The sequence below is a fragment of the Hypanus sabinus genome, unplaced genomic scaffold, assembly GCF_030144855.1.
Source record: "Hypanus sabinus isolate sHypSab1 unplaced genomic scaffold, sHypSab1.hap1 scaffold_122, whole genome shotgun sequence".
Lineage (NCBI taxonomy): Eukaryota > Metazoa > Chordata > Chondrichthyes > Myliobatiformes > Dasyatidae > Hypanus > Hypanus sabinus.
The window spans coordinates 164,338-185,393 of NW_026779281.1; the positions used below are offsets into that span (position 1 = coordinate 164,338).

At 44.1% G+C, this 21,056-nt stretch overlaps 3 protein-coding genes across 4 annotated transcripts in view; 2 read left to right on the forward strand and 1 right to left on the reverse strand.

Annotated features, from left to right (window-relative positions):
* The window catches only part of LOC132386585 (gastrula zinc finger protein XlCGF26.1-like), a 146,123-nt gene that overhangs the window by 88,686 nt on the left and 36,381 nt on the right, over nt 1-21,056 (reverse strand). The window lies entirely within an intron of this gene.
* On the forward strand, nt 1,980-6,395 carry LOC132386594 (zinc finger protein 239-like; the record flags this gene model as incomplete). The annotated part of the gene is made up of 2 exons (XM_059958893.1): nt 1,980-2,442; nt 5,560-6,395. A coding segment is annotated over exon 2 (513 nt), but the record flags the coding sequence as incomplete, so codon positions are not given.
* The window catches only part of LOC132386582 (NACHT, LRR and PYD domains-containing protein 3-like), a 288,111-nt gene continuing 283,648 nt past the window's right edge, over nt 16,594-21,056 (forward strand). For both annotated transcript variants that reach the window (XM_059958872.1, XM_059958873.1), the window contains exons 1-2: nt 16,594-16,748; nt 20,342-20,514. The gene's annotated coding sequence lies outside the window, so the exon portion shown is untranslated. The remainder of the gene's footprint in view (nt 16,749-20,341; nt 20,515-21,056) is intronic.

The window sequence follows — 21,056 nt, forward strand, 5'->3', positions numbered from 1 at the left end:
CTCTAGTCACAGCCGTGTAAATAAAATGTGATCTCAGTGGGTGTGTGGCGCATGCTCAGAATGCGAAGGAGACAGACAGACTGAGCCAAGTCACAGACTGATGAAGGGGAGGAATGATCCATTTTGATACAGAGAGGGAAGCGGAGAATTTGATATTGTGCCTGATGCCGGAACTGTAGCCTGTTAGAAGATGAAGTCTTGTTCCTCCAACTTGTTCTGAGTTGTGACAGTTTTTTTCAGAAGCCACCATGGAGAGTAAAATTACCTGAGTTGAAATGTTGTCCTTCACCCTCCAACGTGCTTTGTAAGCTTTTAACAGTGTAGAAAAGGCAAAGGAATTGTCTATGGGACTCACAAACACGTTAGTCTGCTGTATCTGTCAGGTCACCATCGCTTGAATGCCGCCGGTCCTTGAATGTGGAGGCGGAGATGTTGGAGAAGACATCGCCCCACTCGCGACAAGGAGAGCCCGATCACGTGTCCATGTCCGTGAACTGATTGGATACATCGCCATGACGTTATAGCACTGTGACCTCATTCACTGGCTCTCATTTTGGAAGGGATTCAGTCGGCCATCGCAGATACACTAACAGCTTCGCACTGGGAAGCGGCCGTTCACCTGCTCCGTGTGTGTGAAGGGACTCATTCAGTTAATCCACCTTGTGATGCTCCGGTGAGTTCGCAATAAATAGAGGCCACATTTCTGTCCGGAGTGAGCAAAGAGTTTTACTCAATCATCCCAGCTGCTGCAACACCAGCAACTTCACATCAGGGAGGAAGTTCAAATCAGCTTCGTGTTAAATGTTTAACCATCACGGTGACTGAAGGCAGCTGCGGGTTCATGAGGGACTGTTACTGTCAGATTCTGCAGTTCTTGCGGCTGCTCATCGCACCCAGGACTGAACCCTGGTCACTGAGCATTGGAGGAGTCCGTTCTGCTGATGTTAGCCTTAAACTAGACTGGCGTTTAATATTGTGGAGCTGTGAAAGATAAATCAGTTTGTATCAAATCCCGTGTCTCACTTGAGAGACCACTCGGCCCAGCTGGTCCCTGTCCATTTTTCTGTTCCATATCAGTATATGAAAATCTATCCCTGCCGTTCCCCTCTCACCCTCCCTGAGATGACAGATTGCAACTAGTCACTACTCCGTGGGATAGGAGATTTCCCTTGAATTTCACAGAAACATAGAAATCTACAACATATTACTGATGCTTTGGCCCACAATATCGTACCGACCATGTAACTTAGTCTCTTAACTGTCTAGAATTACCCTACCGCATAGCCACCTATTTCCTAAGCTCCATGTACCTATCTAAGCGTCTCTTAAAAGATCCTATTTTATCCGCCTCTACCGACGCTGGCGGTACATTCCACACAGACATCACTCTCTGTTTAAAAAAAAACTTGGCTCTGACGCCTCCCCTGTACCTACCTCCAAGCAGCTTAAACCTATTCCCCCTCGTGTTAGCCGTTTATGCCCTGGGGAAAAAGCCTCTGACTATCTACACGACCAATGCCTCTCATCATCTTATACACCTGCATGAATTTCCTGCATGATTTTCTCCCGTCTGAACAAGACGATGAGCTCACTGTGGTTGTGACGTTGTTCAGGGCTCCGGACGAAGATGGTTAAACTCCTTCTTCCCCACTCTTTTCAATGTTTTAGGTCATTCTCACTAATTTCAAAGGTCTTCGCTTCGAACTGCTGGGTTGTTACAATGCACCTCTGAAGTCTGACAGCAGACTAGCGAGTGAATGGAGCAGAGTCTGAAACCAATTTGCCAGTCAGGGATTTGGGGCTCCAGAAAGAGATGGGGCCTGGAGTTTACAAGGAGGAGGAAGAAGACAAACCAAACCTGCAGGATGTGGCTACAAATGAAAGATCAGACACATTTGGAAACTGCTTGATTGAAAAAAAAGTGGTTAATTTCTGCAAAATACTGGAGGAAATCAACATATCAGGCAGAAAATGTGGAGAGGAATAAATAGACAACGTTTAGGCCGAGCCCTTCAGCATGCCTAGACTGTGGACTCCTCTGCTTAGTTGCTGCCTGAACTGCACAGTTCCTCCAGCATTGTGGGTTTGTGTGTGTGTGTCTGTATTTCTAGCAACTGCAGAATCGTTTGTGTTTTATATCTTCATTTGTAAGAGGGTTGTACTTCGGTATTAGATAAACAGAATGCCTGTTGATATTGTTTTTGGGAGCCGCTTTCTACGTTAAAAGAGCTGCTGAGTTTTCTACACAGAAAAAACCCTGAGGTGTGGACATAAAACCGGTGCTTGCAGGAACTTTTTATGGCACCGTGATTACCCATAAAACAGTGCGTTTAAAATTTCTCTGCCTCTGAACCACCAATCAAATGCGCAGGCGTCAAGGTTGTTGACGTATTCAGATCGCATGCGCGCTGTACACAAAAGGACTCAGCAGGAGCGTTCAAGGTAAGAATGAATCTACGGGCGGCTATCTTAAACACCGAGTGTGGAACAATTGCTCTGATGCCGGACACCGTGACCCGCAATCCCGGGACAGTCCTGCTGTCTTCCCCTTCTCTCAGCCCCACGATCCGTACACAGGCCCTGGGAAGCTTCCGGCTGCTGAGGGAATGGGAACCGATGGATCTCTCAAACAGAGCTGAGATCCAGCTATTTAAATGCAAGGATTAGGAACTCGGCGAAAGAGAACAAAATCTTTTACATCACCAGTTGAGAAAATCTTCTTTGTTCTACCTCCAATCACAAACAAGAGAAAACCCGTGGAGAGGGCACAGTTTTAAGGTGCTTGGAAGCAGGTACGAAGGAGATGTCAGGGGTGTTGTGTTCTTTATACGGACCGTGGGTTACTCATAACAAACTATATTAGGGAAGAATTGACCTTTTATTGAACAGCAACAAAACCACGTTTTACACTGCCATGCTTCTCGATCATTCTTCATTTCTGCGCATTCTCAGAACTCTGTCCAGTCACGTCCTGGCACGTGATATCACCACGAGGGCTGAGTTTCTTTACGCAGAGTGATGAGTGTCTGGAATTGGCTGCCGGCGACTGTGATGAAGGCGGATGCAATCGTGTCTTTTAAGAGGCTTCTGGTACATGGTGCGCAGAAAAATAGAGGACTATGGGAAACTCTAGGTAATTTCAAAAGTAAGTAATATGTGGCACAGCATTGTAGGCCGAAGGGCCTGTATTGTATTGTATAAATGGTGAAGTCACTTAGCCATGACCTCTGCTTGTCAGCCCACCCAACATCAGTGGAAAATGCTGCTTGCAAATACCTCTATCTATACCCTTATAATTCTGTATACTTCCAACAAATCCTCAAAGCAGTGTACAAACTCCATTTCCAAAAAAGTTGAGATATTTTCTAAAATGCAATAAAAACAAAAATCTGTGATATGTTAATTCACGTGAACCTTTATTTAACTGACAAAAGAACAAAGAAAAGATTTTCTATAGTTTTACTGACCAACTTAATTGTATTTTGTAAATATACACAAATTTAGAATTTGATGGCTGCAACAGACTCAACAAAAGTTGGGACAGAGTTAAAATAAGATTGAAAAGTGCACAGAATATTCAAGTAACACCGGTTTGGAAGACTCCACATGAAGCAGGCTAATTGGTAGCAGGTGAGGTATCATGACTGTGTATAAAAGTAGCGTCCATCAAAGGCTCAGTCTTTGCAAGCAAGGATGGGTCGTGGCTCACCCCTTTGTGCCAAAATTCATGAGAGAATTTAGGTCTTTCAATATCTACAGTACATAATATTGTGAAAAGATTCAGAGAATTCAGAGACATCTCAGTGCGTGAAGGGCAAGGTCGGAAACCACTGTTGAATGCACGTGATCTTCAAGCCCTCAGGCGGCACTGCCTAAGAAACAGTCATGCTATTGTGACAATTATAGCCATCTGGCCTTGGGAGTACTTCGGAAAACAATTGTCACTTAATGCAGTCTGTCGCTCCATCCAGAAATTCAACTTGAAACTGTATTACTCAAGGAGGAAGCCATACATCAACTCTATGCAGTAACGCCAGCAAGTTCTCTGGGCCTGAACTCATCTCAGATGGACTGAAAGACTGTGGAACTGTGGTCAGATGAGTCCATATTTCAGCTAGTTTTAAGAAAAAAAACGGGCATTGAGTTCTCCATGCCAAAGGTGAAAACGACCATTCTGATTGTTATCAGTGAAAGGTGCAAAAGCCAGCATCTGTGATGGTATGGGGGTGCATCAGTGCCCACGGCATGGGTGAGTTTCATGTATGTGAAGGTAACACTGACTCTGAGGCAGATATTAGGATTTTAGAGAGACATATGTTGCCATTAGGGCGACGTCTCTTCCCGGGACGTCCATGCTTATTTCAGCAGGACGATGCCAGACCACATTCCGCATGGGCTACAACAGCGTGGCTTTGCAGACACAGAGTGCGTGTGCTTGACTGGCCTGCTGCCAGTCCAGATCTATATCCTATTGAAAACATATGGCGCATCTTGAAGAGGAGAATCAGACAACGGAGACCACGGACTGTTGAGCAGCTGAAGTCTTACATCAAGCAAGAATGGACAAAATTTCCAATTGCAAATCTACTGCAATTAGTATCCTCAGTTCCAAAACGATTCAAAAATGTTATTAAAAGGAAAGGGTAATGTAACACAATGGTAATCATGCCTCTGTCCCAACTTTTGTTGAGTGTGTTTGTGTTGCAGCCATCAAGTTCTACATTTGTGTATTTACAAACTACAATTAAGTTGTTCAGTAAAACTATTGCAAATCTTTTCTTTGTACTTTTGTCAGTAAAATAAGGGTAAATGTGAATTAACATATCAGAGATTTCTGTTTTTATTGCATTTTGGAAAATATCCCAACTTTTCTGGAAATGTTGTTTGCATAATTTCCTTGTTTATGCTTAGAGCCTTTTTTAGGTGTATGTGAGCTCGATTTCAACATTTAAGAGGTTTGTAATAGGTACCTGGATGGCAGGGGTATGGGAGTGGGCAGTTTAAATGGTTCAACACAAACTCGATGGCCCATAGGGCCTGTTTCTGTTTTGTATTTTTCTACGACTGTGACAGGATCCTGAAATAATTCTAATATGTACTCTATGAACTTGTAACAGCTGTGTTGACCAACCATTCATCTCAGCAGGAATTTTTTATATGGCGTTAAAACGGTGGCACTTTAAGTTAATAATACATAAAAGAATTCCCAGCAGCACGTCAAGAAAGACTATTTGCGTTTCAGATACTGTGGGGCCAGGCACCCGTGCTGCTCAGCAGGAATAGGGAATATGAGCATTAGAGAGAGTCAAACTGAACCAAGGCACAAATTCGAGATGGCAGAAATGCCCCATTCTTATAGAGACAGGAAGAGCATCAGGGAATTGATGGTCATTCCAGATACCAGCACTGTGCACAGTCAGGAGATGATTTCTCTGTCCAACTTGGGTTTAACATCACTGTAACATCAGTGTGATACGAGATCAAACCTCGGCAACTCAAGTAATTTCATCTCAGATGTTGTCCTAAACCAATTGATGGATTATGTAAATCTTTTTACAGGTTAAAAACGAGAAGGAATTTGTCTCCACGAATCTCAGATACGGCACGGCAATTTTGCTGTCTCTGTCCCGATATTTAAGAAGTGGAGCAAGGGATTCAATCGACCATCCTTCCTGCTCAGACTGTGGGAATGGTTTCACTCGGTTATCTCAGTTGAAGGTACATCAGCAAGTTCCCACTGGGCAAGGCCATTCATCTGTTCTGTGTGTGAGAAAGGGTTCTATTTGGCATCCCACCTGCGGACAGACCAGTCCGATCACACTGGGCCGAGGCTGGTCATCTGCTGAATTTCAGGGAAGGGATTCTCTCGGTCATCTGACCAAATGGCACACCAGCAAGTTCATACCGGGAAGCGGCCATTCACCTGCTCAGACTGTGGGAAGGGATTCACACAGTCATCCACACTACAGATTCATCAGCGAGTTCACACTGGGGAGAAGCCATTCACCTGCTCAGAATGTGGGAAGGGATTCAGTCAATCATCCAACCTACAGAGTCACCGGCGAGTTCACACAGGGGAGAAGCCATTCACCTGCTCAGACTGTGGGAAGGGATTCACACTGTCGTCCCACCTACAGAGACACCATCGAGTTCACACTGGGGAGAAGCCGTTCACTTGCTCGGTCTGTGGGAAGAGATTCAGTGAGTCATCTGACCTACTGGTACATCAGCGAGTTCACACTGGGGAGAGGCCATTCACCTGCTCAGTCTGTGGGAAGGGATTCACTCAGTCATCCAACCTACTGATACATCAGCGAGTTCACTCTGGGGAGAGGCTGTTCACCTGCTCAGTCTGTGGGAAAGGATTCACACTGTCATCCCACCTACAGAGACATCTGCGAAGTCACACTGGGGAGAGGCCATTCACCTGCTCAGTCTGTGGGAAGAGATTCACTTGCTCAACAAAACTGAAGGTACATCAGAGAGTTCACACTGTGGAGAAGCCGTTCACGTGCTCAGTCTGTGGGAAAGGATTCACTCAGTCATCCAAACTACAGAATCATCAGAGAGTTCACACTGGGTAGAAGCTGTTCATCTGCTCAGTCTGTGGGAAGAGATTCACTGAGTCATTTAACCTACAGAGACATCAGCGAATTCACACTGGGGAGAAGCCGTTTACCTGCTCAGTCTGTGGGAAGGGATTCACTCAGTCATCCAAACTACAGAATCATCAGAGAGTTCACACTGGGTAGAAGCCGTTCACGTGCTCAGTCTGTGGGAAAGGATTCACTCAGTCATCCCAATTACTGGCACACCAGTCAGTTCACAATGGGGAGTGGCTGTTGTTATGAATCCCTGGGTTTTGTTTGCTGTGGACTGTCATTTTAAGAGAGAGACAGATTAAGAAGGTGAATCAGTCTGACTTGCAGCTTGTTTACATCGCTCACAACTTGTTTAGTTTTAACTGAGGACACAGACACTCAGAGTCAGACGGAGACGAAGGAGGAAAAATGGAAGGATCGAAACCAGGGAACTGGAGGCCAAGGGTCAATCTTTGGAACTTTCCTATGCCCACAATGGTGGGTTAATTATCGATTCATCGTACATCGAATGTGTGGTTGTCACCTCGTTTGATCCATAGGAGTGGATCTGATTTGGGGTATCATGTGAAGACCACTGATGTGTTAACCCTTGCCTGGGTGTGGTGACGATACCCCTTGTGACAATTTGCTTTTGGTGATAATTCGTATTTGGATTTGGAATGACGATGGATAAAATCTACAGCGATTATTCTCTCGCTTTACCACCATGGAACCTGTGGAATTCGACATAATTGCCTTCTCTCGACATTTACCCCGGATTACAAATATCTCCCTCATCACCTATTCCGTGGATGAACTGAGCTTTCATACTTTACTATCTCAAGACTCCTTGTTTCCCCCGTGCTCAGTAGTTTGGGAGTTATGTTTACACACATTTATTCACATAACACTGTTAACTTCTGTTTGTCTTGTTTAAATTACAATATTATAAGTAGTTATTAATAAAGATAGTGGTTTTAACATCAAAACCAGACTCCAGGTGTAGTCTATTGCTGCTGGTTTGTTTCTAAAGCGTTACGGTTCATAACAAAATTGCATCCTGCGTCCGGGATATGAACAAACTTGGGGAAATATTGATCGATTAATTATCGAGTTGAATGGGGTGATCCCTTTTGATTTATTTGTGTGTGAAAATCAGCAGCAATGGATATTTATATAATTCTGGAAGCACCAACCCCTGAGGCATTAGGAAAAGCTAAAAAGAATGAATTGCTGACTATTGAACCTCAATGAGGTAAGGGGGTGTGAAGGAGCAGGGGAAGCATAAAACTGGGAGAGCAGGTAAAGGTGAAAAAAATAGGGGTTTTATTACCCAGAATGTTTATAAACTCAACAGAACTGTTCTAGAGTCAAACTTGAATCAGCTAAACAGAACAAAACTGGGTTACAACAATGCAGCGAAATACTCCTCAGACCTAGAGACACCGCTCAGCTCCTGGCTGTGGGCTTATATTGGATGCTGATCTATTCAATAGTAAATTGCATGGGACAGAAAACATTCCTCTCCTTTAAAAGATATGCCATAAATGACGTAGCTCCAGAGAACACCCCTCTGGCTGTAGCAGAATCCAATTATCCAGCCCCATCTACATAGGCTGGTGTCATGCAGCCACTGAGTCATTTCCCAGGTTATCAGGAGGACGGTCGGCTACAGGACACTTTAATAGGCCCGGCTGATGGTGCGGCTGCGAATTGCAGACGCCACAGGGGACTATGAGAAAGCCAGAAATTCAGAGGAAAATAGTTGAGCACTATATATCTATGAAGGTATTTGATAAGGAAGTGTTAAAGAGGTTTCCTGTGAGTAAAGAGGAGATCCAGTTACAACTAGAACAATTGAGGACTGATGTACTTAGATTAGAGGCTGAAGAAAAAGAGACAGAGGGGGTTTGATGCTAGAGAGGTAGACAAACAGAAGGAGGAAGCAGAAAATAAGGTGTTTTGAAGCTGAGGAAGCAGACAAACAGAGGGAAGAAGGAAAAAGACAGAGGCAGATTCTGACAGATAAGTTAAGGCTCAAGAAAGAAGTTGCTGTCTCAAAGGAGTTGGTTGTACCATTTATTGCCAGCCAGGAAGTTAAATTGGTCCCTCCATTTGATGAAACCGACGTAGGTAAATACTTCCAGCCTTTTGAGAAAGTGGCTGAAAGTCAAAAGCGGTCGAAAGGAAGCTGGACTCTTTAGTTACAAAGTATAATTAAGGGCAAGGCTCAACACACACATTCTGCCCTATCAATTGAAAATGCAGCTGATTATGTCATTGTGAAACAGGCTGTGCTCAAAGCTTATGTGTTGGTTCCAGAAGCTTACAAAGGCTTGGAAATTGGAGGAAATCTATGAAACAGACTTACATGGAATTTGCTTCTGAGAAGTTTGTGTGTTTTGACCGCTGGTGCACATATAAAAATATAAATGATGATTTTTACAGATAGAAAGAGTTGGTTTTAATTGAAGAATTCAAAAGGTGCGTCTATGATGACATAAAGAGATATTTAGATGAAAATGATGCTGCCACTTTGCAGGAGTCTGCTAGATTAGCAGATGTTTGCTTTAACTCATAAGGTTAAGTTTACCCCGAATAAGAGCTTCCAAAAGAGTAGCAGGGATCACCAGGGTAAACCAGAAATTAAAGCTGGGACTAGTGACAAGAGTAAGGATGAAGGGAAACAGTTGAAGGAGACATATTCTGGTCTTGCTTGTTACTATTGTAAGAAAGCTGGTCATGTGATGGCTAATTGTTCTGTCCTGAAGAAGAAAAAGGAAAAGGAGGCAGTCCCAAATGCCCGTGGTCAGTATGTTGAAGCACCTATAAACCCACAGGGTTCTGAATATTCTGTTGAGGCTCAGTTAAGGACTGAGAGGTCTGACTGAGTTAAGAAGGTGTTCGATCATTTTATGTCAGATGGGTTTGTATTAGTAAATGAAGAATCAACCCCAGTACCAGTGAAAATTCTTCGAGATACAGGGGCTTCTCAGTCACTTGCATTAGACAGTGTTCTAAAGTTTGGTGATGAGTCTAACACTGGTGAGGTAAATCTTATTCAAGGCTTTGGGGGCGGTGTGGTTTCTGTGCCGTTGCACAAGGTAACTTTATAATCAGGATTGGTTTCAGGACCTGTTGAGATAGGATTGTGCTCCAGTTTACCAGTGGAAGATGTTACTTTGCTGTTAGGGAATGACCTGGCAGATGGTAAAGTAGTTCCTGCAGTGCAGTTCACTACTAAGCCAACCACTGATGACCCACAGATGGATTTTAACATTTATCCTTCCTACGCAGGAACTCAAAGTATGGCTAAAAAGTCTGCCAATGCAAAGTCTGTGCAGCATGATTCTGATACCCATGATAGCCAAAATCCGGATTCAGGTTATGATGACTCGTCAGGGACTTTTCTGCCTTCATTGTTTCATCAGGATTCAGGTCGTAAGTCTGATGAGAAAGATTTATCCCTGTCTAGGAGATTATAGTAGAACAGAACCGAGACCCTGAGTTTGAAGCTTTAAAAGAAACAGCTCTCTCAGATGATGAGATTAAGAAAGTGCCAGTAAGGTATACATCCAGATTCCCAGAGGCAATAGCTCTCAGAAATATTAAAGCTAAAACTGTGGCAAAGGCTGTTACCAAGTTTTTTACTTTATCTGGTTTGCCTGAAGAAATCCAGTCTGATCAAGGAAGTAATTTTACATCTGGATTATTCCAGCAGGTAGTTTATGAACTGGGAACGAAACAAATTACATTAACTGCATTCCATCTGGATTCACAAGGGGCTTTGGAAAGATTTCATTCTGCCCTCAAAACACTGATTAAGACATACCATGATGAAAATGGAAAAGACTGGGATGAAGGAATGTATTTGGTTTTGTTTGCAGTAAGAGTTGGTACAGGATTAACTGGGCTTTAGTCCATTTGAATTTGTATTTGGTCGCAGAGTGAGGGGACCTTTGACCTTGTTAAAGGAACGGTGGATTGATGGGGATGTACATGTTAACCTGTTAGACTATGTTTTAAAGTTCAGAAATACACTGCACGAAGCCTGTATTCTAGAAAGACAAAACTGAAGGATTTCTCAAAACAAAATGAAGTGTTGGTTTGATAAGCGGGCTTGCGAAAGAAAATACCAGGTGGGGGATAATGTGCTTACCTTATCTCCAATGTTGATGAATCCACTACAGGTGAAATTCAATGAACCATTTCAAATAGTCTCTCAACTTATTGATGTGAATTATGTTATTAAAACACCTGATCAACGTAAACTAACACAGGTGGTACATATAAATATAATAAAACCTTATTTTGAGAAGCAGGCATCATCTGTGAGTGTTGTTGTCAAAACATATGAATCTGGTAACCCTGAGAATGAAACAATTGACTCGTCTGAGACTTTTCACAAGCCAAACATGGTCCCAGATAGACTAATGAACTTGGTTGTTCCAGAAAACATTGATAACAAGTTGACTGATCTGCAGCCAAAGCAACAACAACAGCTGACGGAATTAATTCTGAAGTTGAAAGATTTTTTTCCCGATGTTCCCAAACAACCACAATCGCAGTACATGGCATAGATAATGGTCAAGCTAAACCGATTAAACAACACCCATATTGCATGAACATGAAAAGTGTAAATAGGCTGAGCAAGGAATTGAATATATGCTGAAAAATGGTATTATTAGTCCTTCAGCATCAGATTGGAGCTCACCCTGCTTTATTGTGCCCAAACCTGATGGCAGTGTTAGATTTTGCACTGATTATAGGAAGGCAAATGCAGTAACAAAAACAGATGCCTATCCTATCCCTAGGATAGATGATTGCATCGATAAGGTTGGAATAGCTAATATCTTACAAAGATTGATCTGTTGAAAGGGTACTGGTGTGTTCCATTGATGGACAGAGGTAGAGATATTTCTGCATTTGTGGCACCATCTGGGTTGAATGAATACAATGTTTTACCTTTTGGAAAGAAAAATGCTCCAGGAACATTCCAGAGAATGATTGATTCTGTAATTCGAGATTAGAACACACAGATGCCTATATTGATGACTTAGTCACAGGGAGTGACACTTGGGAAGAGCATATATCTGCAGTAGAAAAGCTGTTTGACAGGCTTTCCCAGGCCAGCCTTACAGTTAACTTAGCTAAGAGTGAATATGGCCATGCCACTGTGACCTGTCTTGGCTATGTTGTAGGTCAAAGCAAGTTGGCTCCTGTTCAGGCAAAAGACCAGGCAATTTCTCAAGTTCCTATTCTGACTGCTAAGAAGGCTGTTAGAAGGTTTCTGGGAATGGATGGATATTACCGTAAGTTCTGGAAGAACTTTGCTGCTATCGCTCTTCCTCTGACTAATCTCCTAAAGAAGGTTGAAAAGTTTGTTTGGACCGAGCCTTGTCAGGAGGTATTTGATCGATTGAAAGTTATTTTTTGAGATTTGGCCAATCAATGTAGTGCTGTCAGCAAATTTAATCAGCAGATTGGAGCTGTGGGTGGCAACACAAGTCATGGGTGCACAGAGAGTAAAGGAGGGGGCCAAAGAGACAAACCTCTGGGTTATGTGTGCTGAGGGTCAGAGAGGCAGAGGAGATGGAGCCCACTCTTACCACCTGCGGCGACCTAACAGCAAGTCCAGGATCCAGCGACACAAGGCAAGGTGAAGGCCGAGGTCTCTGAGCTCCTTGTCGATACTTCACGCCTTCGTATGGCTACTGCTCTGCCCATGACTGCAAGGAACTGCAGAGAACTTTGGAGAGCAGAGAACATCAGAGAAACAAGCCTCCCCTCCATGGACTCTTCCTACACTTCCCCTCCCTCGGAAAAGCAGGCCATGTACTCAAAGACCCTCAGAACCTGGACATTTTTGCTGTAAACCCGCTCCCACATTGGCGGAGAGATACAAAAGCCTTAAAGTGCGTAACGCCAAGCTGAAGGATGGCTTCCTGTCTGCAGTTATGCCAAATGAATGATAAAATGGACCCGACTTCACAATGTAACTCAGCGTGACCCTGCACCATATGTCTATCTGCACTGCACTTTCTCTGCAGCCATAATGCTTCGTTACAGTTATTTTTTTTGTTGTATATCAGCTCAATGTACCGTCGTAATGTATCGATCTGTGTGGATGGTACATCAGGCAAGATTTTCACTGTAGCTCAGTACGTGATGATGATAAACAAATTTCCCCATTTTAATTCTGTGGAAATATTAGACAGACTGAGCTTCTGCTCTGGAACCTCAGAAGGAAACTGAACTGTTGTCATTTCTGTGGAATGCAAATATATGGAAAATGCTTCAATCTCACATTACGATCTGCAGTAACAGGGATCAGGTGACCGGTGGTGGGTCTCCCATATCAATATCAGAATCAGGTTTAATAGCACTGGCATATAGATAGATAGATAGATAGATAGATAGATAGATAGATAGATAGATAGATAGATAGATAGATACTTTATTCATCCCCAAGGGGAATTTCAACCCATGAAATATAACTCATGAAAGGGGAAATGTGCCATGAAATTTATTGTCTCTGTGGTAGCAGTAGAACCTAATTCTTAACAAAAGATTTTAACAATTGTGATTTAAAATAAGAATATATATATAGTTCAAAAATAGAAAAAATAAAAATCTAATAAACTTTTAATTCTGTGGAACTATTTGACTGACTGGGTTGTAGCTTTGTAAATTCTGAAGTGAAGCTGAATTAAACTTTACACATTTCTGAGAAACTCAGATAAATACAAATGGCTAAATTCTCACATCAATGGGTCATACACCCAGAAACGTTGGCAGCACTTCAGCACGTCGAAACTGTGTATGAAACATGCAGAAAATATTGCAGGGAAAAAAAACGCTGTCCACCCAAAACGAGAGGATGTGACAGATCCGGATCTCACTGACTTGTATGAACGGGTGAAAGATGAAGCTGCAAGTACACGTAGAGCAGTGACCCGCAGATGCTGCAGATCTGCAGAAAAACGTGAACAGGAAACGGGATCAGGTGACGGGTGGAGGGACTCCGTCCTGAACCGGTGACTCTGCTCCCCGTCGCTCACATGCTGCCCGACCCATACGCCGCATTACCCACATTATTCTATATTTACACCAGATACATGTCTACTTTTCCACACCATATCTACCCCGATCCCTTTCCCTCCACCCCCAGGTCACAGAGTCACGGGCTCGATTCCCATCCCCTTTTTCAGAGACTGGGATCCCTGATTCAACCGGTAATGATGCTGTGCATTTCAATGTGTTCAGATCTCAGTCCTCGATTGTCTAAATGACACTTAGAGTTATCACATTTGATCTTTCTTCAAGTTATGACCCCACCACTCCAGGGATCAGTTAGGTGTATCTTCATTGCACTCTCTATAACAAATACTCTCTAACCTTTTTGTTCATCCTCTATGGAATTAATTTAAACTTTCTGCAGCCCTGTGTTGCCCCAACTACTGACGTCCCACCCTTGTTACTATTTCCACCTTCCACCTCCCCCCTCACCTGGATCCACCTCTCACTCCACAGCTCTTGCCCCATCCCCACCCCTCACCTCCTTTCTCTGACTATTTCCCGTCCACTCTCACTCCAGAGGGATGGTCTCGGCCCGAAATGTTGACGGTCCATTTCTCTCCACAGATGCTGTCCGACCCATTGAGTTCCTCCGGCAGTTTGTTCTTTGGTGTGTATAACCCGTATTAGTATGGGGAGCGGGATTTTACACCATATTGCAGGGTTAGTTTGTTGAAGTTCTTTGTTACGTCAGCAATATTTCAATGTTATTTTCAGTTCGGTGCATTGTTTTACCATACCGAGCTGCAGAAATCTTTTCAGCATTTTGTCCAACTTTGCCAAATCATTCCTGATTCCCACATCACTCTCTGGGACTGGGAGCCTTTCCCCATCAGCAGGTCTGAGGAAAAGCAGGGAATCCTCTGTCACGGTTTCCTTCTCTGTGAGTTCTGTGATTTCCTGTAAACATGGAAGGTGTTGAGTGATGGATTGAGTGAAAGGGAATGGAGAAGACATTATCTGCTCAGTGATGAGACGTCTCAGTGACTTTGATCACAGGAACAGTCACTGGGCAGCCTCTACACCCATTCTGTAAATTACTGGGTTCGGTAATTAGCAGCAAAGCACATGACTGTGGAAATAACAACTTGCATACACTTCCCATCCATGTCCTTACCCAAATTTCTCTTTAGTGTCTAACTTGAACCCACATCCACCACTTCCACTGGCAGCTCATTCCACACTCTCACCAACCTCTGAGTGAAGAATCCCTCTTCAGATTCCCCAAAAATATTTCACCTTTCACCCTGAAATATCGTGTGACAGTGGGAAAGTGTGTATTGAACCGGAGGAAATAGCAGAGGTACTTAATGAATACTTTACTTCAGTATTCACTATGGAAAAGGATCTTAGTGATAGTACTGATGACTTGCAGCAGACTGAAAAGCTTGAGCATGTAGATATTAAGAAAGAGAATGTGCGGCAGCTTTTGGAAAGCATCAAGTTGGATAAGTCGCTATGGATATGAACATTTGGAGAGGTATAATATGATTAGTAATAGTCAGCATGACTTTGTGACGAACAGGTCGTGCCTTACGAGCCCGATTGAATTTTTTGATGATGTGACTAAACACATCAATGAAGAAAGAGCAGTAGATGCAGTGTATATGGATTTCAGCAAGGCATTTGATAAGGTAACCCATGGAAGGCTTATTGAGAAAGTAAGGAGGCATGGGATCCAAGGGGACATTGTTTTGTGGATCCAGAACTGGCTTGCCCACTGAAGACAAAGAGTGGTTGCAGATGGGTCATATTCTGCATGGAGGTCGGTGACCAGTGGAGTGCCTCAGGGATCTGTTGTGGGACCCTTACTCTTTGTGTTTTTTTATAAATGACCTGGATGAGGAAGTGGAGGGATGGGTTGGTAAGTTTGCTGATGACACAAAGGTTGAATGTTTTGTGGATAGTGTGGATGGCTGTCAGACTTTACAGCGGGACATTGATAGGATGCAGAACAGGGCTGAGAAGTGGCAGATGGAGTTCAGCCCTGGTAAGTGTGAAGTGGTTCATTTTAGTAGGTCAAATATGATGGCAGTTAACATGTCGGGACTGAGATGAGGGGAAATGTCTCCACTCCGAGGGTGGTGAATGTCTGTAAATCCACACCACAGAGGGTGTTGAAGACTCGGTGATCGTCCTCACATAAAACAGAGGCTGGCAGATTTGTGGAGAGCCAAGGGATCGAGAAAATCAAGATCGGTAGAAGCATGTGGCTGAGATGGGAGAGTAGCCTCCATCTTGCTGATGGTTAAAGGGGCCGAACGGCCTCCTCTTGTTGTTTCTCACTTAATGTTTCAGTGTTCCTGTCCAGTGAGGCCAGAGGTATGTGAATAGAAATGAGTGTTTATAAACATAGACTGATTTAAATGACAAACACGAGGAAATTTGCAGATGCTGGAAATTCAAGCAACACACACAAAATGCTGGTGGAACGCAGCAGGTCAGGCAGCATCTACAGGGAGAAGCGCTGTCCACGATTCAGGACTGACGAAGGGCCTCGGCCCGAAGCGTCGACAGCGCTTCTCCCTGTAGATGCTGCCTGACTTGCTGCGTTCCACCAGCATTTTGTGTGTGTTGACTGATTTAAAAGAAACCAGCTCATTTTCTGTGTGGGTCTGAACTGTGTCGGGATGGGAAGTGAATCGAGACTATAACTCTGAGAACTCTGTGACCTGGGGCTGGAGGGAAAGGGATCGGGGAAGATATGGTGGGAAAAACTAAATACGTATGGAAATGATATAGGGAAATAATGTGGGAAATGCGCCGGTGGGTAGGGCGGTATGTGAAGGGCGAGGAACAGTCACCGGTCACATGGGAGACCCTCCAGCGAAACGTGATCGTGTTTTACCGCAGATCGGCAGCATTTGCAGGTTTGTTTCCGTGGCTCCGCCCACCGCCTGTGACGCAAAAAAGAAGCATATTGCGCATGCTCACAGTGCCGAGCCAGGCAGTGATTTTTTTTTCTTTGTGGAAGTGGGTCAGCGGCGGGTCCGGGTTCGGGTTCGGGATCAGGAGGGGGTCCTCGCCCCCTTGGACGGGGAGCCGGAGACGGATTATTCTCTGCGGGGCAACACCAACAATTTCCATTCAGTGAGTATTGAAGCCGGTCCCGAGCGGGGAGGTCTGACGTTGGGTAGTGAGTTAACTTTCCCGAACTCAAACAAGAGAAAATCTGCAGATGCTGGAAATGCGAACAACGCGCACAAAATGCCGGAAGAACTCAGCAGGCCGGGCAGCATCTAGGGGAAGAATACAGTCGACAATACCGACATTACTGCCCTTCGGCAGGACTGGAGAATAAAAGGTGGGGGAGGGGAAGGGAGAGAGAAACACAAGGTGATCGGTGAAACCTGAAGGGGGAGGGGATGAACTTTCCAGAACTGGCGGCCTCGCCTCGCTTCCTTCACAGAATCTGCCGGGGTCGGTCCGGGTTGTGAGACCTTCACACCGAACCGTCTGAGATGAGCCGCCGCTCAGCCCGTTGTTCTGGTCCTATTAGCAGGATGACGTAAAATATGTTTCTATCTTGTTACTGACAGAGAATTGTATAATTGCTGTTCTGTGTGTTATCTGAATGTACTTGCCAGTGATGCTGCCACAAGTCAGTGTTTCTCTGTACCTGTACCTTCCCGTACTTGTGCACTTGGTAATAAATTCAACAGGACCTGAGAAATCTCAGTGAGATTTGATTAGTGATGATCATCTTGGCAGCTCGGTAGGTCGAATGTATGCGACAGTACACTGTTAAATGCAAAACCCTGAACAGTGTCGATGATCAGAGGGATCTTAGACTCCAAGTTCATCGCTCCCTGAGAGAGACTGCACAGATTGATCGGGTGGTTATGAAGACAAATGGCATGGTTGTCTTTATTAGTTGAAGCATTGAGTTCAAAAGTCGGGAAGTTGCGTTGCAGCTTTATAAAACTAGTTAGACCACATCTGGAGTGTTTCATACAGTTCTGGTCTCTCCTATTCTCGGAAGGATATCGGGGCTTTGGAGTGGGCGCAGAAAAGGTTTACCAGGATATTGCCTGGATTAGAGGGCCTGAGCTGTAACGGGAGGTTGGACAAAATTGTGTCGTTTTCTCCGGAGCCTTGCCGGCTGGGGTGAGACTGGATAGTCGTTTAGAAGATTACCAGACGATTAGAAGCCATGTCTCAGAAAGGCAGCGTCCATTATCAAGGACCTTCAGCACCCAGGGCATGTCGTTTTCTCACTGTTACCATGAGGTAGGAGGTACAGAAGTCTGAAGGCTCACACTCAGTGATTCAGGAACAGTTTCACCCCTCTGCCATCCGATTGATAAATGGATTTTGAACCCTTGAACACTACCTCACATTTAAAATATATAGTATTTCTGTTTGTTGCACGATTTTTAATTTATTCACAGAAACATAGAAAACCTACAGCACAATACAAGCCCTTCAGCTCACAAAGTTGTGCCAACATGACCCTAACTTAGGAATTACTATGGTTACCCGTAGCCCTCTATTGTTCTAAGCTAGTATTTCTTTATTTTTCTCCAGTGTCTCCAGGTACCTATTGTGCTGTCTTGCCATAACCATTTCAGACCAGGGAAAAAGTCTCTGACTATCCACATGATCAATGCCTCTCATTATCTTATACACGTCTATCAGGCCACCTCTCATCTTCTGTTGCTCCAAGTAGAAAAGGCTGAGTTCACTCAAACTTTTCTAAGGCATGCTCCCCAATCCAGGCAACATCTGCGTAAATCTCCTCTGCACCCTTTCTATGGTTTCCACATGCTTCTTGTAGTGAGGCAACCAGAATTGAGCACATTGGGGTGTGACCAGCATCACATATAGCTGCAACATTACCTCTCGGCTCCTAAATTCAATCCCATGATTGATGAAGATTGATTGAAGATTGATATGCCTTCTTAACCACAAAGTCAACCTGCGTAGCAGCTTTGAGTGTCCTATGGACTGGGACCCCAGGATCCCTCTGATCCTCCACACTGCCAAGAGTCTTACCATTAATGTTATATTCTACCATTATGTTTGACCTAACAAAATGAATCACTTCACACTTATCCTGGTTGAACTCCATCTGCCACTTTTTTGCCCATTTGTTCATCCTATCAATGTCCCACTGAATCCTCGGACAGCCCTCCACACTATCCACAACTCCTCCAACCTTTGTGTCATCAGCAAACTTGCTAACCCATCCCTCCACTTCCTCATCCAGGTCATTTATCAAAATCACAAAGAGTAAGGGTCCCAGATGAACTGTAAATGATTTAGTTGTTTATTTTTATTATTTTATATTGTTTTTTTTTTCCTTCTATAATATGTATTGCATTGAATTGCTGCTGCACGGTTTTCAAATTTCATGACACACACCGGTGATAATAAACCTGATTCGGATTCTGAGTGGACAGACAATCTATTTTTCCTGGGGGTTGAAATGTCTGATATATTTATGGTGAGAGGAGATGTAAGCAGCAAGTTTGTTTCTTTACACAGAATGGTGGGTAGCTGGAAAACTCTGCCTGGGGTGGGAGACCCGACTGTTCACGTGATCCCGTTTGCCCCTCCCATTTAACAGCAGATGGGCAGCACCTGTGAATCTTTCCGAGGCCCTGCCCTCCGGATGATGTGACACTCACTTCGCGCATGTTCAATGTCTCCGTCTGGGCGGTGTTTTCTTTTCCGCTCAGTGCTGAAGTGCATCACCTGTGGGATCGAGGGAAGGCTCCTCACCTCCTGGGTGGGGGAGCCAGGGGTTGGAATCACTGTCTGTGGGCTGAAGATACTGCGTTCCCATCGGGGAGTATTGAGACCGATCCCGAGCGGGGAGATCCGATGTTGGCCGTGAGCCCCGAACTGAGGACCAATTACTCATTTATTTTCCGATTATCTGGGCTGGGCAAAAATGTGTAGACTTCACTTAATCTGCATTGAACGATCCAAACCTGGAGCCCAGGCTGTCTATTTCCGCAGAGTTGAAAAGGGAGACCCACTGACAGGTCACGTGAGTCTGTTTACTGTCGATCTGCCCTACCCTTCACTTTGTAATGCAAGATGACGTGGTGTGTGCTCAGAGTCCCCAGATAGGTCAGGGTACTTCCTCTATGTTGTGTTGGGGAATCTGATGTTGGTCACTGAGTCCCGTTAACTTCCCCCAACTCGCCTCGTTTCCTGAGGCTGCTCAAATTTGTCCTTGAGCTTTCTGACTGTTGTGTCTTCTCCTGGACTGGGGTGGCTGAGAAAGGAGAACGTCTCAGGTTTTGGGGATCTTTCATTTCACTGCCTGCTTTACCGAGGGACTGGGAAGTCTAGGGGGGAGAGTGGTTTCTGTGATGTGCATGTGGCCAAGTGGTTAAGCAATCTGAAGGTCATGAGTTTGAGCCTCAGGCCAGGCAGTGTGTTGTATCCTTGAGCATGGCACTGAACCGCACATTGCTTCTACATGTTTATAGCCCAGATGGATTAAATCACCTGATCCTGTTCCTGTACGACCATGACAGAATGATGGCTCCTTCTTATCCTATATTGTTTTTTGATGTGTGAGCGACAATATAATATTGTTCACTGAGATTATTATATTTGGCTTCAACGTTTAAATTTCAGTGAGTTTTGTTCTTAGTAATATTAAGCAGAAATGTTTGGTTCTCTTTTTCATTGTTACTGTGCTTCATTATCTCTCTGGTTACTGTTAGACCTGCGGTGAGAGGTTTATTGGAAGAAAAACCCCAACTGGAAGCAAACCATGGCTAAAGATGTGGGAATAGCAACAAGTGAACTGGCCCGAGGACTGAGAGCATCAACTGGAGAGAACAACACTGAATCAGCTGACTTGGAGTTCCCAGTGAGTCAGTGAGGAGGAAGTTTGGTGAGTCTCATTTACTCAAACACTGGTTCTTTATACACTACATACCTGTACAATAGAAGATGGGAAAAAGTTGTTGAGACTGAATGTGCCCAGAAGAAACATTTATGCCTCTGTCAGACACAGTTGCAATCACACCAGGTCCGGTAATGTGCTTCCAGCAGCCCAACCCTTTAAAATCACTCACATATTGTGGAAGTCAAATCTGGATGAAGTGGTGGAAATCGGGCACAAACTTAAGTTGCTGGAGATCTGCACTAAAAACTGAAAATGTTTGAAGTCATCCTGACAAAATGTTATTAACCTGAATTGTAAAGATTGTCCCCCTCCCCACAGCTGTTCCTTACCTGCTGAGCAGTTTGGTCATTCCAATTTCTTTTTATTACATTCACTCTGGATTGGTTTATGTTTCCTAAAATGTATCAGTTTTAATGTGGAAGTGGAAATGGCTCACTCTTTGATAGTTGAACAATAAAGTAACCACAACTTTTCCCTGCAAATTACCCTGGTGCCAATTAGTTTGTTATTCCTAGAAATGTGTTCAG